This window comes from Neofelis nebulosa, chromosome 12 (genome assembly GCF_028018385.1).
Source record: "Neofelis nebulosa isolate mNeoNeb1 chromosome 12, mNeoNeb1.pri, whole genome shotgun sequence".
NCBI lineage: Eukaryota > Metazoa > Chordata > Mammalia > Carnivora > Felidae > Neofelis > Neofelis nebulosa.
In genome coordinates, this window is record NC_080793.1 from 84,982,293 (window position 1) to 85,003,392 (window position 21,100).

General features: G+C 45.4%; 1 protein-coding gene across 2 annotated transcripts in view; it reads left to right on the plus strand.

Moving 5' to 3' along the window:
• Positions 1 to 21,100, plus strand: part of KANK1 (KN motif and ankyrin repeat domains 1) — a 210,605-nt gene that overhangs the window by 126,753 nt on the left and 62,752 nt on the right. For both annotated transcript variants that reach the window (XM_058695771.1, XM_058695772.1), the window contains exon 3: positions 18,113 to 18,232. In XM_058695771.1, the coding sequence (XP_058551754.1) occupies positions 18,196 to 18,232 (37 nt within the window). In that variant the 5' untranslated portion in view covers positions 18,113 to 18,195. The remainder of the gene's footprint in view (positions 1 to 18,112; positions 18,233 to 21,100) is intronic.

Consider the following 21,100-nt stretch of genomic DNA (forward strand, 5'->3'; position numbering starts at 1 on the left):
TTTTGAGACAGGGAGAGAGGGAGACACAGAATCTGAAGCAGGCTCCAGGCTTGGAGCTGTCAGCACGGAGTCTGACACGGGGCTCCAGCTCACCAACCACGAAATCATGACCTGAGCCAAAGTCGATGCTTAACCAGCTGAGCCACCCAGGCGCTCCTCTGCTTTTTCTCAACATCATTTTACCATCTCTTCCCTTGCTGTTGGGATTTGCCTTTGAGTTACTATGACTTTCTGAAGCAATCCCCCGAATTTATAATCTGATCTGGGCTGTGGGGGAAGGAGGGCACACAGCCAAATTTAATAGAATCCCCTGTGAAAAAGAGTAAATTTGCCATGGGTTTAAGGTTTCAATGTAAGCAAAGTTCATCGATTTATTTTTTATTGTTTATTTGATTATTTTCTATTCTCATTAGGGTTCCAAGCAGACACCTAAATTCTGGGTAGGTATGTCATTATCACATAAGGATGCTTTACAATATTTCGTGGTGTCCTACATACAGATGTTGTAATGTACTCTTACTATATTGATGAAATATGACAAGCAGTGTACAGAAGCTTAAATATAAGAGGACTGTCACTTTGACATCTGTGTGTTTTTCTCTGACATTCCACGAAACTTAATCCATTGTACGTATTGATCTTGGCACTGGTCAGGTCTCAAAGTAGCTAAAACTACAGAAAACAAGTGTAGGTTTTCAGCGTCCACACGCTTTCTCCATTAAATGTGTGTTTAATCCCCACTCTGTCTTGTTTGGGGGTTGTTTGTTTGTCCTTCCTTCCTTCCTTCCTTCCTTCCATCCATCCATCCATCCATCCATCCATCCATCCATCCATCCATCATTCCAGTTTGCTTTATGGGAGTGGTATTGCAGAAAAAGCTCAATACAGTCGTGTGCACCCCTGGTGTCAGCTAAGGAGACGCACTGAAACGGGAAATGTTAGGATCTCGCCATAATCTCCTAAAGTGTTCCACGCTATTTTTTCCTTGTTGACTCAGAACAAACACTAAAGAAGGCACTGAATGACCTCAGGTTTTCTTCTGGCCCATACTTATTATAGCAGAGACCGGAAACAGCAGCCCCGATCCAAAACCTTCAGTGGGCAGCTTGGGAAAAGTGTTTTACATGGGACTGTTGTTGAAGTCCATGGAAATCAGGGCAGAGCTAAAGGATCTGATTGATCTAAGACATTTCAGCCTTCTGCTTTCAGGTGCCATTTCCGACGCTCCTTCTCCTGTAAACCATGTTAACTACATAGTAGTAAGTCCTGTGTTTCTTTTCTTTCTTTTCCTTTAATTTTTTTAATGTTTATTCTTTTTTGAGAGAGCATGAGCAGGGCAGTGGCAGAGAGAGAGAGAGAGAGAGGGAGACAGCGGGGGATTGGCAGAGAGAGAGAGAGAGGGAGACACAGAATCCGAAGCAGGCTCCAGGCTCTTGAGCTGTCAGCACAGAGCCCGACGCGGGGCTCAAACTCACAAACTGTGAGACCATGACCTCGGCTGAAGTCAGACACTTAACTGACTGAGCCACCCAGGTACCCCTCTTTTCTCTTTAACAGGATCATCTCCGTATTTCTTTAAAAATATTCTACCTATAGAGGCGCCTGGGTGGCTCAGTCAATTAAGCATACAACTCTTGATTTCAGTTCAGGTCACAATCCCACGGTTCGTGAGTTTGAGCCCTGTGTCAGGCTCTGTGCTCACAGTGCAGACCCTGCTTGGGATTCTCTCTCCCTGCCCCTCTCTCTCTCTGCCCCTTCCCACACACACACTCTCTCTCTCCCCCCCCCTCTCAAATCAATAAACTCAAAAAAAATATTGTATGTATATAGTATTTGCCTTCTCTAGGTCATAAAATGAGAACACAGACACAAGAATCGAAATGTACCAATTCGTTTTCCTATGCAATTGATTCATTACCTCAAAAAATAATTTTTAATTAGCTAATTAAGAATAATTTGGGACATTGGCTGTCCTAGGCTCTGAGTGCTAGATACTCAGAAAACATGGACGATTTAATCATGCCACTTGGAAAGCTTACAGCCCAGTGGGGAGGAGCAGCGGGACCCTGACCGTGAGCATCCTGCTGGTAAGTGCCCTTGCGGGGGCAGGCACCAAGGGGAGCTCGCTTCTCTGAACCCAGTCTCCTTATCTGTTACGGGGAGTGTGGGAGGGGGACAAATCTCACGAAGCTGTTTTGCATCTCGGCTAAGATAACGCATGTGAAAACCTTGTAAAATTGTACGGCGTGGACCCCATCTGTTGTCAGGTGTGGTTTAAAATAGAAGGTGGGAGACTTTCTGTCCTGACACCATTTAGATAATCCAGCTCTGAGATTGTGAGTTAAGGGGAAACAATGCACATCAGTGTCGAGTGCAGTTCCCCGGAGAACATTAGAGGTTGTATTATTCAGAGCCGCTCACTCTAGAAAATCATATTATCGACGTGAGGCTCAGTGGTGAGGATGGCAAGAACAGTGCGGCTTTGTTGGGTGTCACTGGCTGCCGTCGCCCTTTCTCGGCACCCACGGTGTATTTTCACTCTACCCACAAATAAGAACGTACAGAGCCTCGCAGCCCTGGGATCTGAACAAGGTGCCTGTTTTATGGTTCTAGGGTCTTTATAGCAGTCTCTCAGTGTTTCTGTGTATGGGTATTCCCCTCCTTCTCCTTCTTTTAGTTCTTTAAAGGCCTGGAGATTACATGTCTCAGTTTGCCCGGGACCATCCTAGTTTATGTCTGTTGTTCCAACACCCCATCTACCCGATGTGTTCGCACTCTCAAAAGTGCCCTGAGTTGGGCCATAAGCTATATATGGTTCAAGGCATGGAAGGAAGGAAGGAAGGAAGGAAGGAAGGAAGGAAGGAAGGAAGGAAGGAAGGAAGGAAGGAAGGAAGGAAAGAAAAAAGAAATATGAAATTTGGAGGCGATTTCAATGCCTTGGTTCAAGGCATTAAAAAAAATGAAATTAGTGGAATTGTAAAGATCTGTGAGAACTGACCTCAGTCACTGCACTGACCGGGAGTGTAGATTTGGTCCCGTAACGTCCTGGAATGCAGTTTGCAGGGGAACGTCCGGAGAGCCTGGTCCTCCACGCACACCGCAGCAGGTTCCTACTGAGAGCTGTTCAGACAAGAACGTGTGTTTGTGCCCCGTGGCTCAGAACGGTAGCCTTGACACCCTCCGTGTCAGCTTCCATACTAGCTTGGCTTGTTGGAGCTTGAAGGCTCACATTCCTTCTTTTCTTGCTTTTTTAAATTTTTTAATGTTTATTTTTGAGGGGGGGGAGGGAAGGAGGGGCAGAGAGAGAGAGAGAGAGATACCCACACACAGAAGGCAAAGCAGGCTCCAGGCTCTGAGCTGACAGCACAGAGCCTGACACGGGGCTTGAACTCACAAACCGTGAAGCCACCCAGGCACCCCAGGCTCACGTTCCTTCTTAAAGGCCTCCCCAGGTGTTCATTGATGTGAGGATTTGCATTAAGATGGTATTCATCTTGGTATTTTTTAAGTTACGTCTGCACCCACTGTGGGGCTTGAACTCAGGACCATGAGTGAGATCAGCAGTCTTGTGTTCTACCGCCTGAGCCAGAGGGAGCCCCCGTTTCCATCTTGGTTTTGACCATTGTTCACCCATGGCAGCCAGCGGGGTGGGGGTTAGGAAGCAGGTCTAGTGCCTGCAGCTCTCGTGGCATAACTCCAGGGGGTGGGTGTGAGTGGGAGGCGGCTCCCAGGGGTGGGCCTGCAAGGCGGTGTCTCCCCCACATCCTCCTGCTCCTCCCTCCAAATGAGAAGGTAGGACCGTAAGGTGCAGTAGCCTAAAGAGAAAATTGTGCAAGGGGGTGGGTGCCACTTTCTGCGTCCCCCCCCTGCGACCCTCACTGTAACAGAGTGAAATTGTCCCTTCCTACCAACCAGCAATCATGTGGAATTTGTTAAAAGGTCAAGAGGATCCCCTACTATCTTAGTATCTGTGATCCCAGTATTTTCATAGCAGAGCACTTGACCAAAAAGTTCAGTGCATGTTGTGGTTGGTTAAAAGCAATGCATAACTGCCCTTCTCCGTTGACAGCTGTACTGGAGTTTGGGCTTGGCCTCTTTGCTCATGAGCCCTAAAGAAATATGTATGAATTAAGTCTTGAAAAGCGAAAGCACAAGGTCAGAAAAGAAAGAAAAACCGATGGGACAGTCAATGTGGTGCTCTCCCCAGAGAGCCCACTCTTCAGAGAGGTCAGACGTGGTATAAAGATCTCTGTTAAAACCAGTGTTGGGGCACCTGGGTGGCTCAGTCGGTTGAGCGGCCGACCTCGGCTCAGGTCATGATCTCACGGTCTGTGGGTTCAAGCCCCACGTCAGGCTCTGTGCTGACAGCTCAGAGCCTGGAGCCCGTTTCAGATTCTGTGTCTCCCTCTCTCTCTGACCCTCCCCCATTCATGCTCTATCTCTCTCTGTCTCAAAAATAAATAAACGTTAAAAAAAAAATTAAAAAAAAAAAAAACAAAAAACCAGTGTTGCTCACACTTGAACGTGGGCTCTTGTGGAGATGCAGATTCCGATGTCCTCGGGCTGGGACGGGGAGCCCCAGACTGCTTTCTGACCGGCGCCGCGGGGAGTCAGGACACGGGTGTTTCAGCTGGTTCTGACTCTGGATGTCGCTGTTGCACTGCAGGCAAGTTAGAGTGACACCGGGGTGGGGGGGGGGGCGAGGGGGGGGACCCTGGACTGTCACGAGCTGCTGTGCTTTGCAGAGGCTAGAGCAGGAAGAACCGTCCAGTGGCACCTTACCTCTGGTTCCCAGTGTCTTCAAAACTCTTAAATAACGTGTCCTGTGCAGAGGCCCGGCGTTCCTGCCAATAAAATACAGACATGCACATTTTGTGGGCTTGGAATTCCAAACACGGGCTCCTTTTACATCAGTGGAGGGCTGGGAGGACAGAAGTCTAAGGAAATGAATAGGAAACTAGAGGAAGTTCAGAAAGGAAAGTTCCATCCCCTCTTGCTTCCATTCTAGGAGAGAAGCTTTTCCTCTCTTTACCCGTAAGGACGCGGGGCCACCGTTCACTGGTTTCTCCGACTGTATTCTGCCTCTTCACCTCTGTTACTTCACAGAGCGTTCTTCTCTACAAAAGCAAACAGGATCTTAATGTAGGTGATCTTCAGAGCCCTTTCGGTTGTTCAGCCACAGCAACCAAGAATTTCGTGGTCACACAGTATTATATATGTAATCTATTCACATGTTTTCACTTGCTGTGTGTGGTTTTATTTTTATAAGGGCACCTCCAAAATATGTTTGAGTGTCAATATATATATTTTCTATTTTTGCCTACAGTCTCGGCTCTCTTTAAAAAAAAGAAAAAACCTTTGGGGGCACCTGGGTGACTCAGTTAATTAAGTGTCTGACTCCTGATTTCAGCCGAGGCCACTGTCCCAGGGTTGTGGGATTGAGCCCCATGTTGGGCTCCTCCCTAAGCGTGGAGCCTGCTTGGGAGTCTCTCCTTCTCTTTCTCTCTCTTCCTCTGCCCCTCTTTCCAAAATAAGAAAAAACAAAACCTATCAAAACATCTTTGTTTCATAGCTTCAAAAAAATTTTATGGAATTCATAGTTGACTGTATTAAATTCTCCTTCCATGAAACTAACTTAAAGATTCTGACCTCACAAGGGCAGCAATAGCTAAATTTTCTTCTGTGGTTTACCAGCACTTTCTCTAACCATCTGCTTATTCTGGGTGTGGACATGTGCATTAGATACCTCCTTAAAAGGATAACTGAGAGCCTATTCCAGAAGGTATGCATGTTCCAAGTGTATGTACTTGACTACAGCGACTTCTTCAGTCTTAGGAATCTAGAATTTACTCTGTTCTGACCACTCAGTTACACATCAAGCCTCTTATAATGTAGTAGGTAATGAGCCACTTTAAGTCAATCAAGGATTTCTCTTTCCTGGACTTCCAGATGAAAGAATTAAACATTTTTGATAAATTTACCCCCAGCGACAACATTAATACCCTATGTAGGAACTGAGTTTATAAAACCTGAGTTACTTTGAGCCAAGATTGAAGAATAAGCAGAGAATCCCCTAGTGAACAGTGAAAATTGTCATGTTAATTTCAAACTTCCTGAAAACACATCAGTTGTGTGCAGAGAGATTTTTGGATGCGTAGTTTTTGGTGTTGTTTACTGTGTTACAAGCAATATAGACCCGGAACATGCTGGAACAGCACGGGGGCTTAGAAGCTGTTAGCCAACACCTGTAACTGCCTATCAACCTGTAATTTATTTATTTCTAAGTGTATTTATTTGAGAGAGAAATCATGAGCAGGAGACAGGCAGAAAAGAGAGGAGAGGGCGAGAATCTCAAGCAGGCTCTACACTGTCAGCACAGAGCCCGATGTGGGGCTCGAAATCATGAACTGTGAGATCATGATCTGAGCCCAAGTTGGACGCTCAGCCGTCCAAACCACCCAGATACCCCTATATTTATTTTACTAAACAGTGTAACCCTAATAAAAACAATATCCCTGAGATGTTAGACGTCTTAAATTAGAAATAATAGATACTTTGCCATTAATGAACATTTATCTTCCCTTGATGGCTAGAAATTCTTATTTGGGCTTCTCCCTACCCCCTTCCTGTAGGTTCACGAAAATGTTTGTGAATTAATTTTGCTTCGGTGTGATACACATGCCCTAACAGACCTTTCTACCCCTCTGTAGATGGATCTCAGTGTTCGCTGCCTTTCTGAGTTTGGGACCTTGCCTTCTCGCCTCCTGGCTGTCTCCGCTCCTACCCGCAAGGTGTTAATACCCAGGAGGCTAAATGTTCAGTAAGGCCCCCAGGGGAGCAGATGTCTGCTCTCATCCTCAGAAGCCGCCTTTCTGGGGACATGACTTCAGCCTGTGTTTCTGACTCAAGCCCAGCGTTTTTGTCCTGGGTTAGGAGTGAAGCCTGTCTCGGACAGGCTCCCTCCTCTCACACTTTTCCAGGTGTAGGAGAGTTGAGCCGTTGCTATCAGAGCCTTCTAGAAGAAGGAACAGAGAGGCAGGGCCTGGAGGAGGCAGGACCTGTGCATGAGGAGGCAGGGATTGAAGTCCCGCTGCTGAGTCGCCTTCCCCAGGCCTGTTGCCTTTCCCAGCTGAACAGGTTGAGTGATCGATGGCATTCGAATGGGCCCCCAGAGGACGTGTCTGTGCCCTCTGACCATTTGAAATTGGTGGGAATGACGCCAGGGGTCTGCCCTTCCCTTGATGACCAGGAGACAAGGCTCAGGTGTGGCCTGTCATTGGTCAGGCTTTCACTCTGTTGCTCCTATCCAAAGCATCCCTCAGCGGAATGAGATGCTGGCTAGATCCTAGCATTTCCATTTTCTGCTTCGGCCGGTGCCAGCGCCCCCACCCTACACCCTGGTGTTTACTCACCTACCATGGGTAGATGAACGTGAGCAGGACCTTTGCAGAGTCACGAAAGCAGTGTGCTTGTCCCGGCATGAAAGCCTGAGACGATAAAAAAAAGCAGTGAATATTTTGAGTCTCCTGCATTCAAAAGGGAAAAGCTTAAGTGAGGTTTGTTTCAGCTAAAGAAAACAACGTCTAAGACTTGCCGGAACAGTTTGTAGGACATATAAGGGCAACTTTGAGGGTGTCCGGGGGCACAGCAGGAGCTGGTTTTTCCCAAGTCTCTAGGTTTAGTTTCTGGTTCCAGCTTTTCCTGTAACCATTTTTAATTGAAGTGCATATGCTCTATTGATAACACAATGTACCATTGTGGGCTGTGTACTTGTCATCTTTTAAGTTTCTCTAAAATAAGTAGGAACTTGTATGTTCTGGAGAAGACGCGAGAACTCCTGGGAAATGTCTGCTCGGCATGGCTGTGCCTCTCTGTGAAAGAGTCTGAAGTAAAAATTTTCAAAGCCAAAGTATACTCAGAGGGGAAATTTTCTGTGAAGTCTGAAAAAACCATTCCTGGAACATCTCGTGTCTTCTCTCAATAGTAGTAGGAATAAGAATAAGAATAATTATAATGGAAGAACCAACCTACCACTCCTTAAAATGGTAAGAAGCCTAAGCAAAATACTTGAAAGTAAGATAATTTATTTTGTGTTACTCATTGGGATTAAAATGCTCAGTGACTTTGGGGCGCCTGGGTGGCTCAGTCAGTTAAATGTTCATCTCCTGGTTTTGGCTCAGGTCTCACGGTTTTTAAGACGAAGCCTTGAATCAGACTCTGGGCTGACAATGCAGAGCCTGCTTGGGATTCTCTCTCTCCCTCTCTGCCCCTCCCCCACTTATGTCTGTGTGAATGTGTGTGTGTGTGTGCACTCTCTTTCAAAGTAAATAAACTTTGAAAAAAATAAAACGTCTTCTCCTTTCCATGTCCAGCAAGGCCCAACAAATGTCCTTTCATTTAGCCTCTGTTCACCTCTCTGCTCTTTACCTTTCTTAAATAAACTCAATTGCTCAAATCTATAGAGCTTTTTCTTTACCCAAGTGCCTTTGGACCATGCTTTTACAGGGGAAAAAAGGGGGGGGGGATTTTAATTTTAATGAAGATCACTTCATCAGTTTTTACTTTTATGGATCTTTCATCGTCCTCTGGAAACTCCTCTCCAAGCCCTAGGTCTTGAAGATCTTCAGCGTTTTCTTCTAAAGGTTTTAGAAGGTATTTTTTGTTTTACATTCAAGATTATGGGTCCTATCAAATTGATATTTGTGTGAGGTGAAACGTTGAGGTCAGGGTTTTTTGTTTTGCCTCTAAGTGGCCATTTGCTGTTCTTTGAAAAGATTTTCCTTCCTTTATGGAGTTGTTTGATACGCCATCGTGGGACTTGGTGGGAGCACCGATGTGTCTGGCTGCTTCTGGGCCCCGTCCTCATTTCCCATACTCCCCCAGCTGGCCCTTACCTGTTGTTCACTCCTCACCTTCAGTGACGTTTCCCTAGAGATGCTTCTGAGGACCGCCCACCCCACCCGGCTCCATTGTCCTCATCTTCAACCCTAAAAACGTCGGCCTTCGTATTCTCACTCAACACCTATTCTTTCCTCCCTTGTGGTACTTAGCGTAATGTTAATAATTTCCTCGTGTGTGTGTGCATCACTGTGTGTGAAATTCCTGCCTCGAAGCCCCAAGAAGGCAGGAACTGGGTTTATTTTGTTGACCCCTCAAGTTCCAGCAGTGTGCCTCTTCCATGCTGAGCGCCCAATCGTTATTTTTGGGGTAAATGAGTGGCAAAAAGTTAGGCCTCTTGGGGATGTTTTATTTTTATTTTTATTAATGTTTATTTTGAGAGGGCACAAGTGGGAGAGGGGCAGAGAGAGGGAGACAGAGGATCCGAAGCGGGCTCTGTGCTGACAGCAGAGAGCCCGATGTGGCGCTTGAACTCCGCAATCATGAGATCACGACCTGAGCCGAAGTCGGATGCTTAACCGACTGAGTCATCTAGGTGCCCCTTGGGGGATGTTTTCTAAATCAGTGGGGGCCGTTTTCTTAAAATCAGTGGACATTCTTGGGGCGCCTGGGTGGCTCAGTCAGTTGAGCGTCTTACTCTTGATCTTGGGTCGGGTCACGATCTCGCGGTTCGTGGATTTGAGCCCCACATCAGGCTCTGCACTGACAGCATGAAGCTCTCTTGGGATTCACTCTGTCCTCCCTCTTTGCCCCTCCCCTGCTCTTGCACTCTCCCTCTCTCAAAATAAATAAAATTAAAAAATTCAATCAGTGGACGTTCCTGGCTCTTGGAGCCTTAGGATATATTTTTTCTCAGTTAACCCACCTTTTAAGGCAGTGGTTTTGAGAACCTTAGGCCTGAAACAGAATCACCTGGAGGACTGGTTAAGATGCAGACCCCACCAAAGATTGTGTGATTCAGTAGGTCTGGAATGCATTTCCAAGAAGTTCCCAGAACATCCAAGCTAATCCTGCTGCCAAGGAACCACACTTTGAGAGCCTTTTGCTTGAAGATGAAGCACCTAAAGATGCGTTATCCCCGTTGGCTTAGTGACAGTCCCAGGCACCCTTAAACTCACCATTCAATTACTTTTGATCAGTTTCGGAGTAATCACAGAGAATATCCTGTAGGCATCCAATCCCAGAGGAGTTCGAGGCAAAATGCCTGCTACAGCAGTAAATAAATGAGAATTTCACATTTAAAAAAAATTAAAATAGGAAATGAACAAAATCCTTTCGAATGACAGTAAACTAATTCTCTTACAGCTGTGGCCATCACATTTGGGTTCTTTAATATTTGAATCGGCAAAAACACCGACATTTTAACTCAAAACTAGTAGCAATGGAGATGCTTGCTAAGTAAGAGCAAGATTTCACTGATGAGAACAAATTTATAAATGAAAGGGTTAGGTGTCTGCTGTGGTCTGTTTTCCCTACACCCTTTAGAGATGAACCAAAGCAAATTGGTAAGTTCTATTTCGTGCGCCTATGCAGAGTCATAAAAGCAGTTTCCTCTGAAGTCAACAAAAAACATAAAGGTGATAAGCTTTAAAAAAAACAGCTTCAACACTTCTGACGCTCATTTGTCTGCCCGTCCGTTGCCCCGTTGTTTTGCAGAGAAAAACAGCTAGTTTTCAGCCTAGGTGGTTATGATCTGATAAACTCTGATCACTGAAAATTTCCTGGAAAGAAAATTTACCTTCATTTTCTTCAAGTGTTCAGGAAGCTGTGTGGATTCCAGCAACCCGGCTGGAGCAGAGCCAGGCTGGGCTCTGAGTGTCTGCAGGCTCTGAGGTGCCTTTAACCTGTTGGAGGAGCATTGTTCGTATACACACTCGCAGAAAGTGGATGTGGATGGGCGGGGGGTCTGGGCGAGGGCTGGACACGCCCACACCCACTTTGGGGCACAAGGAGGCAGGTCTTAACACGGGAATTCTTTTCAAATAATGCGGAAAAGAGGAGTCAGGAATTGGCTATTAGTACAGCTCATCTGTTAAACATACTCTGAAATCTAAAGTCTCTTTCAGCCCAAAGCACAGATCCAGTTAGACTGTTTGGGGCAAGGGGGCAGGTGGGTGTCTTGTTTGCTCCTTGCTGTATCCTTTGTGCCAACATCAGTGCCTGGCACATGACAGGGCACTTGTTAAATGAATGTGTTTATTATTGCTTCCTCCATACATTCTCCTTAATGTCTGCATTTCAACTTGTTCCTGAGACAGAAACACTTCTTCTGGCCTCTTAAATATCACCCCAGAGAATAAGATTGTAAATATAACTGTTTGAACAAGTGTAGCGTAAAATTTTTATAATGGGGAGAACCCAATTGCCTTTCTATGTTATAAATGAAACTAGCATCCAGGACTCTGATTTAGATCTTGATTGATAATTGAGATTTCTTTCCAGCAAACCCTCCCCCCACCCCCAACCCCATACCAAGAAAATTATCCCCTGTATTTGAGAAGGGTAAATGGGGTTGGGTCATAATTAGGTAATTTGGTTGGAAAGTGACCAAGAGCTGGTTAACATTACCGCCACAATTCCTGTGGTAGGAGCCAATACCAGAAACCCCCAGAAGATAATCTGATAATGAACGATGGCCAAAGTTTGCACTCAAACGTACTTTTAATTAAGTTACTTTCAATTAAACTCTGGACAGAAATATCTGGGCAGTCATCGAGGGTGTATAATAAGTTGGACAGGTTTTTGGATGGTTGTTTGAAAGACTGCCTTATTTAAAGAAATAAATGAGCTTTGCATGTTTTATTAGGGTAAAGGGGTGTGTGTGTGTGTGGACTTTGGCTTGTAGACTGTATTCTTCTTAGCTTTCTCTTGAGCGCTCAGGCCTTAGTCCTCTTTGTTTTACCATAACTGAGCCCCTATGGAAACAGACATTGCTCTAGCCACAGCCCTACTTGTCATGTACTCTATTCTTTTTTTTTTTTCAAGGTTTTATTTTATTTTATTTATTTTTGAGAGCATGGGAGAGCAGGGGAGGGGCAGAGCAAGAGGGAGACAGAACATCCCAAGCAGGCTCGGAGCTGTCAGCACAGAGCCCCGAGCGGGGCTCAAACTCACAAGTTGTGAGATCATTACCTGAGCTGAAGCCAAGAGTTGTACACTTAACTGACTGAACCGCCCAGGTGCCCCAAAATTTTTTAAGTAATCTCTACACCCACCGTGGGGCTCAAAGTCACAACCCCAAGACTAAGAGTTGCATGTTCCACCGACTGAGCCAGGCAGGCACCCCACCATGCACTTCCTTATCTCTTGACTTTGCATACTCTGTTCCTTCTGTCGAGAATGCCCTTCTTTGTCACCCTGGAAAACATTCATTCATCCTTTAAGACTTTGGCCACGTGGTCTCTTATGAATACATTTTTGGCCATTCACAGCCTGTTTGGGCAAGGTAAGACCATCTTGCTGTGGATTAGAATTAACTGCATGTACACTGCTTTTCGAGTGCTTTGTCCTTTGTCTGTCTGTCTGTTTCTGGCACTAGTGTGTCAGCCTCTGAGAATGATGCGGAGCTTTCGTTTATCTGCTGCCTCCAAGTAGAAAAGGAAGAGTGGCTGGTACCAATTCTAAGAGTTGCAGGTCTTTAAAATGTGTTGAAGTGACAAAAATACACATAGAGTCCTCACACGTTGAAGAGAAAGAACCTCAGGGGGGCGCCTGAGTGGCTCAGTCGGTTGAGTGTCTGACTTCAGCTCGGGTCACGATCTTGCAGTTTGCGAGTTCGAGCCCCGCATCGGGCTCTGTGCTAACAGCTCGGAGTCTGAGCCTGCTTCTGATTCTGTGGCTCCCTCTCTCTCTGTCCCTCCCCTGCTTGCTTGTATTCTCTCTCTCTCTCTCTCTCTCTCTCTCTGAAAAATAAATAAACATTAAAAAAAAAAAAAAAAGAAAGAGCCTCAGCTGGTCATGATGGCCACGTCAGCACTGAGAGATTGCGAGTGACTGTTTTTTCTGTCTTTTCCAGAGTTTAGGTATAACTATGTTGTTAATTTTGTGAAGCAAAACAAACAATACTATGACATGTTGTAGACGAGATTCCAGAACGTGTACATCAAAACGGTGGTTTCCCCTCTTAACACTTGTCACTTGAACAGGAAGGTTCTTATTCCAATTTGACTGCCCTGATTCTGTCCATTTTTGAAATTACTACGATTCCATTGGGAGCCTCCCACCTAACCCTGAGCGGGGGAGCATGTTGGTCAGGTGAAAAAGTACTTAATGTATTGAGTCAAATGACATCCGTAGTACAGTCTAAGGAACAAGGCGGGTAGCCACATGGACGAGTATCCTGGGGAGTCCCGATCAAAGTGTGATGGGCGCATACGATGGCCTTTCCTATGTGTCATGTAAGTCCCTCCTCAGGCTCTTAAACATGTAATCTCAAGGAGTAAGACGGGAAATACAGTTGCTTCAAAAACAAATGCTGTAAAATTCTGAAACATAGCTTTCTTTCTAAAAGGAATTTAAGTATCCTTTCAGTAAGCGTATACATCCCTCAGGTGGGGGCCTTGAAAGGTTCCCCTTATTTAGGTGCATAAATTTTTACTTGATAAAGCAACAGGGCCCTTACCCACGAGGGCTGGAGTGCGGGCTCTAGGGCTGGATTGCTCACCCCTGCACTTGGCTCTGGCACTTCCTAGTTCTGTGAGCCAGGCATGGTTTTTTTTTGTTTGTTTTTAATGTTTATTTATATTTGACAGAGAGAAACAGAGCATGAGCGGGGGAGTGGCAGAGAGAGAGGGAGACACAGCATCCGAAACAGGCTTCAGGCTCCAGGCTGTCAGCACAGAGCCCGATGCGGGGCTTGAACTCATGGACCGCGAGATCATGACCTGAGCCAAAGTCGGACGCTCAACCGACTGAGCCACTCAGGCACCCCTAGCCAGGCGTGTTCTGACCTCCCTATGCCTGAGCTTCCCGTTTGTAAAATGGGGAGAGAGAATTTTTAGTAGCTCGCAGGGTTATTGTGAAGTTTGAATGAGGTGATAACTGTTAGGTGCTTTAAAAAATGCCTTGAATGTGGGGCGCCTGGGTGGCTCAGTTGGTTAAGCATCCAACTCTTGATTTCAACTCAGGTCATGGTCTCATGGTTCATGAGATCAAGCCCCACATGGGACTCTTTGGTGACAGCGCAGAGCCTGCTTGGGATTCTCTCTCTCACTCTCTCTCTCTCTCTCTCTCTCTCTCTGCCCCCTCCCCCACCTTTCTCTCTCTCTCTCTCTGTCCCTCTCCCACTCATGCCCCCCCCAAATAAATTTTAAAAAACCTAAATGCCCTGAATGTAACATAAGTTCACAAATTCTAAGATGCACATTTTTCACATTCTAACATTTCTGAGATGAGGATATATCCTACAATTAATATAATCTTAAGCATTTTAAGACTGTTTAATTAGCAACATTAGTTTTTAATCAGTGCTACTTAAAGTAATGGTGTACCATAGAATGGATACCATTTATATCTCAATAACTGATAAGAGTAAGAGCTCAGTGAATACCAGCTGTCATCTGCTTGGTCATCAGCAGTGTCCTCATCATCATTATCTGGGCTCTAACCAAGGCAGTGGCATTTGGTTGGTTGCCAGAGCCAGTCTAGGGTATATGTCAAATCTCAAGTTCATCTATCTGTTTTCACTAATGCTTTCTTAGAGAAGACCCAGTGGGCTGTTCCTCCTGTTGGTTTCGTATTGAACTAATGTCATGCGTTTACGGGATAAATTCATGTAACGTCTACATTATTCTCTGCGCTGCGCTCGGGGAGCTACTAAAATGTTCTTCAGATTTGTCGCTTGAAATAGAGAAGACGACAAATTCTTTATTTTCTGTATTGATGTATTTCCCTAGAGGCTTTCAAAGGAGTGCTTTTTCTTAGTGAGCTCAACTAAGCCACCATTGTCCCGCTTAAGATTTACTGGTTTGCAGCCTTCTCTGGGGAAGAAAAGAAGCAGTTTATTGATCTGTAACAGAGAATGGAACATGGCCAACCCTTTTCTGGTTTATATAATGCACTGACATAAGAATCTGCATATCATTAAGAAGACTAAGTCCTCACAGTTTGAGGCCACCTGTCAGGCATGAACAATAACTGGGAAAAATCAATACACCATATGAAACTGTTGTTTTTGCATAGACGCTACCCGGATCCACACCCGGTGACACATATCTTATTATATTACCGGTGGCATGCTTGTTCCCTTTTTGAGGTTTCTCCTTCCTTTTGATTTTATCGTTCGGTTTGGGGGAGGGTGGGAGAGACCAGTTTGGATCGGACATAAAGATTTTCCGCCAGGCGAAGGCTCTTCACTAACAGGAGGGGACCTTGGACCAAAGTTTATGAAGCTTCACTCAGGAGATTCTGGGCATATCTCCATCCAAATACCTTGACACCTACTTCATGCACCCATAACACATGCAGCCTGTTTCTTCTTGCCTTCTGTTTGCCCTCACAAGTTTAAGGGGTGGTATTTACAAGCCATTCTGAAGCAAGAGCATCAGCCCAGCGCACCGATCTAGAAAGGGGTCACGAATCAGCTTAGATTTGCTTTTGTTGGCTTTCAAAAGTGTAATCAGTTGAAGAATTTCAGAAGCTGGGCTTCTGTCCTCTGTCCCCTTATCTCCCTGTTCCCTCTCTTCCTTCTTCTCTCCCAGTCCCCACATTTTTTTTTTTTAAACCAAGCTACATTTGCCAGACCTGTATAGTCATTCCTATTCTTAAAGGTAATGTTCATTGTATCCCTAAAGCCAGCTCTGCCTGCATGGAGGTTACTGCTTCCCAAGCTCAAGGCCATGGACCCGGACCAGTGCCTGTTTCCAACAGAATGTCAGGTGACTGCAGAGAGATTAGAGCCATCCTTTCCTCCTGGTGTGCTGTCACACACCAAGTGGGGACCAGCAGGGAGCTTCTCGGGGGATGCTGAGAATCCGGTCTCTGCCGGTGGGCGGAGTGGCAGTCCCCAAAGCTGGAAAAGCCAAGCAAGGGAACAGTAAGTAGTTCGCTTTGAACTACAAGCGTAAACCCATTCAGGCAGCGAAGACAATTTCACTAGCTCTTCAGCTAGCGACTGTCACTGTGTGATCACAGAGATCAGCCATTTCCTGTGCCTTCCTTCTATGTACTTGGATTTCTCACTTCTTACACTCTCCATGACTGTGGCCTCATAGTTCCCTTTCACGTTGCGTTTTGAAAATTCTTTCTTCTTTCTCCCGTGCACTTGAAAGCAAATAAAACCAGAGACGGGAAGTCTCCAATCTTTTTTTTTTTAATAGTTACTATTACAAAAGTAACAAAGGAGCTAAGTTCTTCCCTAATTGCATCAGCCAGGGGCAACCATATGGAACATTTTGGTGTATTTATTTCTTGGGGTTTTAAATCAATGTGTAAATATGTACATATTTTTCACAAAATTGGGTTTATGACAGAATACAATTTTTATCGATGTTCTTTGAGTATTTTACTACATTATTGAAAGCTCTTAAGTGATTTCACTGGCTGCATTAGACGTGTATATGCGTATGTATTAGCATTTTGTTCTTTTTTTTATTTTATTATTTTTTTTTACATTTATTTATTTTTGAGAGACGGAGAAACAGAGCACACGTGGGGAGGGACAGAGAGAGCAGGAGACAGAAACCAAAGCAGGCTCCAAGCTGTCAGCACAGAGCCCGACGCGGGGCTCGGACCCACAAACCGTGAGATCGTGACCTGAGCCGAAGTCGGACGCTTGACCCCCTGAGCCACCCAGACGCCCCAGCATTTTGTTCTTTTGGGGAGGTCACTGCGGGTTTCTGAACCGACACTTGAATTCCCAACTTGGAATTTGTTAGATTGGTTTCTTCGGGTTTTGTGGGTCTGGAGTTAGGATCTGGGCACAGTGGAAATGGACTGTTTTCCTCTGTACCATTGTTTGCTTTCCTTACCAGTATTTTTCAAAAGGCGTTTTGAAAAAGCAGAGGTTAGAACAATGTTCCCTTCCTGTTACTCTTGTTGTTTCTTTTTTGTTTTAAATTTTGTGTTTCTACTATGTCTTATAGTAGTAATCTCAGTTAACTTTTTTTTAAATTTTTTTTTTAACATTTATTCATTTTTGAGACAGAGAGAGACAGAGCATGAATGGGGGAGGGTCAGAGAGAGAGGGAGACACAGAATCCGAAACAGGCTCTAGGCTCTGAGCGGTCAGCACAGAGCCCGACTTGGGGCTCGAACTCCGGACCGCGAGATCATGACCTGAGCCGAAGTCGGCTGCTCAACCGACTGAGCCACCCAGGCGCCCCTCAGTTAACTTTTAAATAGAGGATCAATATAAAGTAAGACATATGGTGCCCATCGTGACCCCTGATGTTTCCAAACTATGTGCTATACTGTCATTCAAAGGTTATCCGACAGGACCGTGGGAGATACTGAAGACTTTTTTAAGAGGGGAGCTGACCAGCTCAGATTTATGTTTTAAAAGACCGAGTAGGCAAAAGACTTTGAGTTACCTCAGAAGGGTTCCCGTGAATCAATCCTTTAAAAATGTGAAGGCTTGCTACAACAGCAACTACCTTGAAGGTCTTGAGCCAGCGTCTGGAAAAGACGTTACATTCAAGAACCACAGATGGTCAGGGCGCCTGGGTGGCTCAGTCGGTTGAGCATCCGACGTCAGCTCACGTCATGATCTCTAGGTTTGCATGTTCAAGCCCCGCATCAAGCTCTATACTGATAGCTCAGAGCCTGGAGCCTGCTTTGGATTCTCTGCCCCTTCCCTGCTTGTGCACTCACTCTCTCTCTCTCTCTCTCAAAAATAAATTTTTTTGTAAAGTACCAAAAATGGTTTATAGTGGATTTGCGGTAGGCTAGGGAATGATGCCCCTGAGGAGGCCCTTGATATTTGAAGGCCACCTTCCTAAAAATGTCACGTTTCTGGAGAACCATTTCCATCTCCGATAAGAGTATCGTGTCTAGAGCCCTGCTCTGGGTCCCATCCACAGGCACATCTGTGGGTACCTGAATCTCAGCACCAGGTGGCGGGGTCAGGCCGTCATCACCCCCATCCATGGGCCACCTCTCCCCGACTCCCAATTTGCTCTCTCCATTAGCAGCCTTCTTTGTAAACAGACATCTAAGATTTAGTGTTGTACGTATTTTTAAATGATCCATTTTGACGGGGCTGTCTTCATTGTTTCAGGTTGATTGCGTTTGGGAACTTGATGCATAAAATTTGCATGATTCCTCACTCCTTTCTGGATCTGTCATTGGACTCCAGCCAGCATGGCTCACGCCACAAAGGTTAACGGCTGTGCCTCAGGTAACTCAACTCTGGAGAGAGAGAGAGAGAGAGAGTGTATGCCTTTGTTCAAACTGATTTCTTATGTCTTTTTCAGCAATGGGTAGATAATAGCAGGTTGTCTAGGTAACTGGACTTAGAAAGCAATTTTCTATCCATCGAAGCTAGGTTGGTTTTTTTTTATTTTTTTGTTTTTGTTTTTTCCAAAATCTCTTAGAGAATTTGCTTTTATCTTTAGAGCCTTTATGTGCAGAAATCAGTTAGGTAAATTATTACCCAAGTCAATTCTATTGAAGTGTTGAAAGATCAATGTAAAATCCCCAGTGCTGATCCAAGGATAATGGGCATTCCTCTTGCCCTTCTTTATGAGGGGTTGAGCGATGCGAGAGGAGATAGGTTTGGATGCCTAAAACTAGTTCCTAGTGTCCGGTCCCAAGCAGGGTTTGTTTCGTGTTGCTGCACAAAGGGACAGAGTGGCTAGGGAAGAGCTTACTTGCTAGAGCAACTTTCCCAGAGAGGAATAATCAACAAGCCATATCACGAATCATAAAGATTTGTGTTCTCGCTGTTACTCTAGTTACGTTAGAGACCTACACAGGTTGCATAGCTCGTCCGGTATTGCTTATATAAGATGTGGGAGAAATTTATAGAACAAATGCAGAGGAAGTCCTCCTGAGAGACGACCACCTGCCCCCAACGGTACGCCGAGCATCCGTCCCTCTCTTGAGCGATCAGCCAAAGAGCAGAATGTGCGAGAACGGTGACTGTGTATGTATGCAGGAACTGTCGCGCGGTGTCTGAAACGGGGTCGGGGCTCTGCTGCTCTGAACACTGGATCATGGAAGGAATGTGGAGTTGGAATCAGGCCACCTGAATTGGAGTCCCAGCTCCAGCACTAACCATGAAATAGGGGGCAGGACTGTTGTTCTGTGTGTGCGGTATCAGTAAACGTGTCTGCCTGCAGGGTTGAGACCCACACGAGCACCAGAAGCAGACTTACAAGTGCCATGTAAGCCAGCAAGCTCTGGTAAGGACTGTGGCAGGAGGAGCCCTCTGCGGGGGGTGTCCCCAGCCCACCCGTGTGACTTTTCCTTCTAGCAGTCCTGGCTGCAAGCATCCCCTCTGACAAGAACGCGGTAGCTTTCTTGCCCCAGGCCAAACCCAGCCAAACTCCTGTTTATTCTGGGACAACCCATCTTTCTCTGTTTATTCTTCGGTTGGTCCCTTCTACTTGCCAGCTGCCAGGGACTTGTAGAGATTCTGCTCAGGACTGCTGTCGGCAAGGAAAACTGGGGGCGCCCAGGTGGCTCAGTCAGTTAAGCATCTGACTCTTAACTTCGGCTCAGGTCATGATCTCACGGTTGATGAGTTCAAGTCCCTTGTCGGGCTCCGTGCCACCACTGCAAGGCCTGCTTGTGGTTCTCTCTCTCTCCCTCTCTCTCTGCCCCTCCCCTGCTTGCTCTCTCAAAATAAATAAGCTTAAAAATAAAATACAAACGACACAAATCTAGCCTTTAAATGAACACTCACGGCGTACCATGATGCCAAAGCTGCTCTGTCTCTACTCCCATCCCTAATTCGTACGTAATCCTGTGAGATGACACTGTCCCCTTCACCATCGCTATCAGCCCTGTGTGATGGCAGAGAACCTCAGTCCCTTAACCTAAGTAAGGAAAGTCAGGATCATTCCTCGTGTCGAGTCAAATATTTGCTGAGGGAGGAGATTGAAACATGAAATGTCTTGAGTGTTGTGAGTGAGTTTCGATCTCCTGTGATGCTCCTCCCTTCCCTCTCCTGCCCCCACTTCCCACACGTTCAGAGGAAGGGGGGCTGGAGTTAGTGGTGCCTCTAGACCTTGACCCACTGGCATGTCTAGCACATTCCTGTCTTCAGGGGTTTAGATACCTATCCCATTTGCCCTCAGTTCCTTCTCCAGCCTGACTCTTCTGGAGTGTCTCTTTTCCTTTGGTTCTTAAAGTCTGATGACCCAGCGGTAACCTTTCCCCCTGCCTAGCAGGTCTGGGCACTGCGTCCAGAAACAAAGGGAAGCTCTATGATTTGTGACTTCTGGGGTATCAGGGTATGATTAGTTACTGCAGACAGGTGTCTGCACCAGGCAAGGGACAATTTTATTTTTTCTAGTCGCCATGACCTCTGTAAGCAATCTGATTAGAGGCTCAGCCATACATAATTACTATAATTATACATACACACACACACACGTATATGCATGCATATATACATATATATGAGGCCCATTTTAGAAAATTCTAAGATATAAAAGTTTAACATTTTCTTAAAAAATACAGCAAGAATTACTGGTAATGCCCCCACCCAGAAATACATGTTGTGCTCCTTTTCTGTATGGTCTTTATTTTTATTTTTTAAACTTTTTAAAAAATTCTTTTTAATGATATTTATGATTTTGAGAGAGAGAGAGAGAGAGAGAGAGAGAGAGCATAAGCAGGGGAGGGGCAGACAGAGAGGGAGACACAGAATTCGAAGCAGGCTCCAGGCTCTAAGCTGTCAGCACAGAGCCTGATGTGGGGCTCGAACTCAGGAACCGCAAGATCATGACCTGAGCCGAAGTTGGACACTTAACTGAGCCACCCAGGCGCCCCTTTGGTATGGTCTTTAAATTTTAAGTATTTCACACAGTTGAGATAATGCTTATAAAAATCACTATTTTTACCTTTTGTTTTCCTACTCTGTATTGCAAAAGAAATGCCTGCCCATTGTTTAAAAAAAAAAAAAAAAAAGCCAAACTCAAACAATGCAGAAGTATATGCTGTTTATAAATATACTGTTTTGAAATGTAATTAACATAAAAACATTTACAGACTGCAGATTAAGATGGGTTAAAGAGGGCTTTATGGCCCCAAAAGGAGT